General features: G+C 36.3%; 1 protein-coding gene across 1 annotated transcript; it reads right to left on the bottom strand.

Annotated features, from left to right (window-relative positions):
• Window positions 1-257: 257 nt before the first annotated feature.
• LOC133660729 (F-box only protein 32-like) lies at window positions 258-7,204 on the bottom strand. Its single transcript, XM_062064310.1, has 5 exons — window positions 7,102-7,204; window positions 3,615-3,799; window positions 3,359-3,541; window positions 1,219-1,362; window positions 258-1,147 (listed from the first exon to the last, which is right to left on the bottom strand). The coding sequence occupies exons 1-5, from the start codon at window positions 7,130-7,132 to the stop codon at window positions 1,058-1,060; spliced, it is 633 nt and encodes a 210-aa protein (XP_061920294.1). The 5' UTR covers window positions 7,133-7,204; the 3' UTR covers window positions 258-1,057.
• Between the last annotated feature and the right edge of the window lie 217 nt (window positions 7,205-7,421).

Raw genomic sequence — 7,421 nt, 5'->3', positions numbered from 1 at the left:
ACAATATCACCGTTTGTACGATTATTTAAAAAAATATGACATTTAAAGCACGACTAATGTACTGTTTTGAGGTTTAAGCTGTGTATCTCTTTATAGACAAGAAGGGGCGCTGTTCTGTTAGTGTTTGTAATGTTTTACTTTAGCAGATGGTCCTCAACAACATCGCATCTGTTATGTGGTATGAATAAATATGCGGGTGCATTAATGTGTCACTTCCAATCCGGCAACTTGGAGCACATTGCAAACATACAAGTTAATCAAGTAAATATTTTATTTACACAACAGAATGCATTGCATAGCATGTACAGTACATCAGTGCTCACTGTGTGAGCAGTACTAAAAGAAAGTCAGAAACCAACATGGAGCTACTTAACCAGAATTTGAATAAATACACAAATGCTTTTTCATGCAAAAAACTAAACTTTGGTATGTAATAAAAAAAAAATGTGGGTTGTGTTCATGTTCAGGATCTCGGGGAAAATGTACTGGTTTCAAGTTTTGCAATAAGGCACACAGAGTATGTCAGTCAAAAACTACTGAAATAGCAGCCATGGCAGAAAATGATCTCATTAAAATATAAAGGTATCAAATCTTTATAAAAGTGAAAAAGTATATAGAAAACATGATGCAGCAACACTCAGTTTCTTACATTCAATTGTGTCTACTTCAGTTTGTCTTTCCCCAATGTGGACAACACACATCAAAACCCCACATCCTTACTGATATAAATAATCATCCAACTTCATGTGTTTATAAACTATGACCAGCTTTTTGAGGCAAATACTTTCAAACAAAAGTACCTTGAACTGAAACCCCCAAATAAAAATTGACATTTGTCTTTTCCCTTTCTTGCATCTAAAAATGTATTTTTCCGACTTGCCGTCTCTTCTCTGTCACTTAACAGCATCTTCCTTTGTAAAAAGTAAACAAGACACAATCCAAAATCCCAATTGCATGATTGTCCCACAGCCTGGTCATCATTCATATCTCAAATGAAAACAACAAAACTATACACGTGTATGTACATTATGTACACTTTAAGGGCAGTTGGGTGCAATCAGAATTTAAACAGGTTGATAAAGTCTTGTGGTGAGAGCGCCATAGTGCAGCTTTCTGGGTTGTTGGCAGTGCAAGGATGATTTGTGTCCTGTGGGAGAAAACAGTTCAAACGGTTGTTATTTCATCTTTTTTTTATTACACAAATGTGTTCATCCTTACCTTCCAGAAAAGGATGTGACAATGTGAGCAGAAGTGCAAAGTGTCGCTGTATTGCTCTCGGTGAGGATAGCATCGACTCAGCTTGAAGTACATCTTCTTCCACTCCAGCAGACCTTTGTCTGACACAATCAGCCGCTTTCGGATCTAAAAGGGGAAGAAAGATCACATTTAGTTTTTTTCGCTCCCTACAATCACTGTAACCTACTTTAGCCAGTGGCTTACTTGCTTATCAAGTGATTATTTGTGTGCATGGTGTGAGGAAAGAAGGGTTGCCAGCACATACGCACTCTGCTGACTCCCAGTATCAAGTTTGCTTTATCAGTGCTCAGACTTCTTCTCAATCATGTTTTGTTTTTGTACATTACGTACACCTGCACCATGTAATGACAGCTCATAGTTTACTGGCTGTATGACAAGGTGTTGGCTATTTTACACACAGTGAACAGTTTATGTGCACAGGTGTTCATAATTCAGGTTTATATTTGTGCATATTGTTTTCAAAGTAAGTTTTTGACTCTGTTTAATTTCTAATTGTAAAATGTACTACTTTAAAATGTTACACATATTTGTTTTACATTTGCTTTCGTATACACACACATTTCTCTATGAACTGTCCAATTGGACAAAATTAAACAAAATAAAAATAAATAAATCTTTCCATAATTACTCAAATGTATGATTATATTTAATTGAAATTGAATATATAAATGTATTAAATGTGTCAATTTATTTATTTATAATTTTTAAGTATTTTAATTCATTATTTCAATATTTAATTGTTGATTTAATTGTTTCATGATTTACTTAAATATTTCATGAACCTAGTGTGTCAGCGCTTCATGAATGTATTTTAGTCATCAAACTCAGCCTTCAAATTCCTTGGGCAGGTCCAAACACTCTGTACTGTGCTAGATCTTGGTCTGAAAGTACGGAAATAACTACAACAACTTCAAAACATTCCTCTACTTTAACTGCTACATGCTCTGGGTCAGAACTTCCTGCTTCAACCTAATCTGCAGGGTCTAAAATATCCATCCAAAAAATACGAGTATATCCTCCTTAGACGCCATGTTTTAAAAGGCTTCCGAAGTTCAAGGCTTCAGAGCGAAGCAATCATTGGACTAGATTTGTGATGAATATTTAATGGACCACGATGGAAACAAGCCATTTGGCTTTTTTGTGCCATCCGTTTGCCTTTTTAAAGCATTACATGGATTTAATTCTTTAAGATGTCAATAAACTTCTCAATCAATCAATCAATCAAAGCCTCACCCACTGACATTGATGGGTGAATTTGACAGATCAAATACATTCATGAAGCACTCACTCAAACAGATTCATGAAAAAAATGGAATCGTGAATTAATTTAATCGTGAAATAAATCATTCAATCATGAAATAATTAAATCAATAAATGATTTAATAATGAAATGTATTTTTACATTACCGGTAAATAAATTAATGCCACATTTGAAATATTTATAAATGTATTTCTAATTATAAATAATTAATGACCCACTTAAGTAATTTTTTAAAAATCTATTTATTTAATATTGTCTCATTTGACCTTCCATATTTAAATTAAATTATCAAATCATTAAGTATTGAAATAATTCATTACATGATTTAATAATCAAACTGACTTATATTAAATAAATAAATGACACATGTATGTATTTAATTTCAAATATATTGAATTAGTTCAATAATTGTTTAGAGATTTATTTATATTAATTTGGTCTTATACATACTGTATCTACTTTTGAACAGTTTTGTAGTCTACAAAATCATTAGTTTTTAGACTTGTGAATTTATAAATGTATTTGCTCCATTAATTGTTATCACTGCAATAAAATGCAAGAGCTGTACCAAAAAAATCTGAAAGGTGTTCCCCAATGAAACATGCAACCACAATGCAATCATCATAGTGACGCCTCAGTATGATACTTTACTTAGATTATACATGACCTAATAGTAATGAGTGTTCCCATGTTAAAAGTGCCCTGAGTATATCTAAACATGTGCTAGTCTTCATAGATTTGCCCTGTGATTGACTGGCGATCTGTTCAGTGTCTTGCTGGAATAGGCTCCAGCTCACCTGAACAAGATACTAGGTAGAACATTTAAAGATGTTCCCGTACCTGTCTGTCTGTGAAGTGGTGCTGGCAGAGTTTCCTCCAGAGCAGCCGGTCCTCAGCGAGTCCCCCCAGTCCTGGACAGACCTGACCCAGGCTGACCAGGTCCCTGCCGTCTGACAGACGCTGCATGATGTTCAGCTGCAGGCTGACAGGCAGCTCCATCAGCGTCATGCCATTTGATGTGGGCTGGAAGAACCACAGAAAGGTCGCACTTAAGAACTTATTGAACGGGACGGACAGTTCTCTCATGTCGTCTCACTCTGTTGATCTGGATGTTGTCCAGCTGCTGATGCCACTGCAGGATGTTGTCCATGCGGTGCACCCAGATGTTGATGTTCCCCACCAGCACAGACTTGCCCATGTCTTGAACCAGACTGCACAGCGACACGTAGAGCGTCTGCAGGAGCTCCTTGATGGGACGGACGTTCTGCTGGTCGTCCAGCACTGCAGGATGAGCATTGAACATTAGAGACGACCACGACCACAAGGTGACTCAACAAATAGTGTTTAGCATTAAAAAAACAAACATGATAAATCACAGTATTTGAAGTGCTTGTCGGCAGTGAAGCTTTCGTAAGAGCTCAAGAAAATAATATCTGTTTACGCTGTGACAATGTTTGGTTTACAGTCTGGTTCTGCTAAATGTCTGCTGTTCACATTCTCTCATCTGCCTTCAGTTGCTGCAAGCAGACTTAGATCAAAACAACACTGACTTATTTCTGTGTTTGTAACTTCAAAATCATTCCCGATGAAATGTGCATTAATAACAACTTCCACTCTTCTGACGAAATGTCGGCGCGCATCTGTTTGGGTTACTCAGCCCATTTTCTTTCTTTTATGCCTTCATGGGCCATATTTGTAAAGAAAACTTGAAAAAATGTCTTGTTAAGATGCAAAATGAGGAGGAATAACCTGCTCAGTGGCCTAGTGGTTAGAGTGTCTGCCCTGAGATCGGTAGGTTGTGAGTTCAAACCCCGGCCGAGTCATACCAAAGGCTATAAAAATGGGACCCATTACCTCCCTGCTTGACACTCAGCATCAAGGGTTGGAATTGGGGGTTAAATCACCAAAAATTATTCCCGGGCGCGGCCACCACTGCTGCTCACTACTCCCCTCACCTCCGAGGGGGTGATCAAGGGTGATGGGTCGAATGCAGACGATAATTTCATCACACCTAGTGTGTGTGACTATCAGTGGTACTTTAACTTTATAACCAGCATTAATTGCTAATTACGGTAAATACATTTCACCATTTTGATGTATTGCATGTTTTACTTTGTATCTTGAGCTAGGCAATATGGGGAAAAACATATAAAAAATAATATTAAATAACTAATTAGTTTTTTACATAAATAACTGGCTCCATGTACAGTATCTTACAGTATAACATTTACGCACGCCCCCAATAGTATTTAAAAAAAGTCATTTTTCCTCACATCTCTGTATTCATACTGTATGTTATTATTATAAAAACATTCGCCCAGACCTATTTGTATAGTTTTATAAAAGACCTGTACATTTGACCTATTTTAGTAACAGTGGTTACTAATCCGTTCTAAATGGTTTGACAAAGGCCGAATAGTAAGACACCCAAAAATTTTATAAGACACTAAATAGCATTACATAAAGAAAACAGTGTGAAATCAATATAAATAATACATTAAATAGTATGGGTGTCCTGATACTGCTTTTTCACTTCTGATACCAACATTGGAGCCTCCAGTATTGGCCGATACCGATATTACTCTGATACGATATCAGTAGGAATCATAGTATGTACTTGTATTATTTTGTAGTGTGGAATGTTAAAAAAAGTTTGATCAAGTGAAATTACTCAGAACAATGGTAGGTGTAAAAAACACAAACTTTATGACAGGCTTTTCAATTTTAAAGTGGATCTAGTGGTCACAACAACTCATTTAATTAAGCTCATAGGGCTGGACGATTATGGCAAAAATAATAATTACAATCATTTTAATTGATATTGTAATCATGATTAATTACACGATTATTCATTATTTCAAAACATGAGTATTTATTGTACCACCATAACGCAACTTTAAAAATAGTTTAAAACACAGATGCTCCTTTCTCACTCATTCGTACCTCATCTGTTTCACCATTACAAGCTCAGGAACTTGAATGCAAAAGGGGAGGCCCTATAATTTTTTTTTTTTCAATTATTCTATTTTCATAATCATGACAGGCCACAATCTAAATCAAAATTAAAATGTGATTAATTGAATGATCCAGACACGTTTGCTACTGGATACTTTCTGACAGGCTTCTGCCTTGAAGACTTTGTATCTGTAAGTAATATACAATTATAATTATTTAATACTTGTTTATATTGACAAATGTGGTGTTTTTAAGGATGCAATATTGTTCAATTAAGGACACTTATTATGCATGTCTAGCATGTGTGCTATTGTGTGCTTAGCTGTTGTGTAGCTACCATTTCCTAGAAGCCAAAAATGATTACCTTTTGGACATGTCTTCACTAAAATACAAGAAAAGACCAACTCTGTGTGCTTAGTGGAGGACATTAAAATGCAAGCCAATATAATCAGATACCGTATTTTTCGGAGTATAAGTTGCTCCGGAGTATAAGTCGCACCGGAGTATAAATCGCACCGGCCGAAAATGCATAATAAAGAAGGACAAAAACCTATATAAGTCGCACTGGAGTATAAGTCACATTTTTGGGGGAAATTGATTTGATAAAACCCAACACCAAGAATAGACATTTGAAAGGCAATTTAAAATAAATAAAGAATAGTGAACAACAGGCTGAATAAGTGTACGTTATATGACACATAAATAACCAACTGAGAACGTGGCTGGTATTTTAACGTAACATTTTATGGTAAGAGTCATTTAAATAACTATAACATATAGAACATGCTATACGTTTAACAATCTGTCACTCCTAAATCGCTAAATCCGATGAAATCTTATACGTCTAGTCTCTTACGTGAATGAGCTAAATAATATTATTTGATATTTTACGGTAATGTGTTAATAATTTCACACATAAGTCGCTCCTGAGTATAAGTCGCACCCCCGGCCAAACTATGAAAAAAACTGCGACTTATAGTCCGAAAAATACGGTACTTGTTTTTTTGCTGATATTGGACCGGTATCCAATATCAGTATAGAATCGGGACACCCTATTAACATATACCTTAGTGAACACTTGTTGGCGGACAGGGGGTAGGGGAGGGCCACCTGCTTACCGAAATTCAATAGTGTTGCTCACCTTCTTAATCAAACTGCTGGCACTTGCAACTTTCTGGGGCCCCATGGTGACTTTTTTTGTAGCCGTAATCCATTAAAAAAAAAGCTCAGATTGAGTCACCAATGCGCGTGATTCTTTGTTTGGGCACTTTATTCCACATAATGACTAGTTTATTAAGCACACTGTGCTTAAACAAAGACAGCATACGAAAACCGAAGCTAAATTTAGCTGGAAAACGAATCATACGAAAAGTGCTACCATCTTTTACTATTGTATTTTTGTCCAGGACTTAAGTCAATGCTTGCTGTTAAACAAAACAAAAATTAAATATAGTTGTCTCGGCAATGCAAAGTATGGGACAAGTAACACTTGAAAAGCGATATTTTAAAATATGTTTTTTTTGTTGTTGTTATAGTAGAATTATTGGGCAACAAATGGCAACTACTTAAGCCATGATGAGAGGAATGAGAGGCACGAGTTCAATGAGGAATGAGAACATTAGACTCACCTTTCTGCACCACTCTCTCCAGAATGTTCATGTAGTTTTTCTGGGCCACACCGCTGAGAGAGGGGAGCTGCGACTTGGCGATAAGCTCCAGGAGCTTCAACAGAGAGAACGAAATAACATAAATTTCCTGCTGTCTAGTGAGAGACTTGCTGCTCCATGTTACTTAAAGTTTGTTCTGAAATAAAAACACACACTCCTCCTGACGAGAAGGCTCTCAAATAATTTGGCTCCAATCCATCAATGTCTTCACAGGGAAGAAGCTGCTGGGAAAACATTGGCTGACAGCCCAGGAAGCCGAAAAGCTTCGCAAAACAAGATTT

This window comes from Entelurus aequoreus, linkage group LG11 (genome assembly GCF_033978785.1).
Source record: "Entelurus aequoreus isolate RoL-2023_Sb linkage group LG11, RoL_Eaeq_v1.1, whole genome shotgun sequence".
Lineage (NCBI taxonomy): Eukaryota > Metazoa > Chordata > Actinopteri > Syngnathiformes > Syngnathidae > Entelurus > Entelurus aequoreus.
The sequence above is the reverse complement of the archived record's forward strand: the minus strand, read 5'-3'. Positions and strand labels throughout refer to the sequence as shown.

Excerpts from the sequence above, each read along its gene's own strand:
- LOC133660729 (XM_062064310.1), bottom strand. The coding sequence starts at position 7,132 with ATGAACATTCTGGAGAGAGTGGTGCAGAAAG. Across the intron at positions 1,363-3,358 it reads ACCACTTCACAGACAGACAG|ATCCGAAAGCGGCTGATTGT; the intron begins GTACGGGAACAT and ends TTCCCCTTTTAG. Across the intron at positions 1,148-1,218 it reads GTCACATCCTTTTCTGGAAG|GACACAAATCATCCTTGCAC; the intron begins GTAAGGATGAAC and ends TTTCTCCCACAG.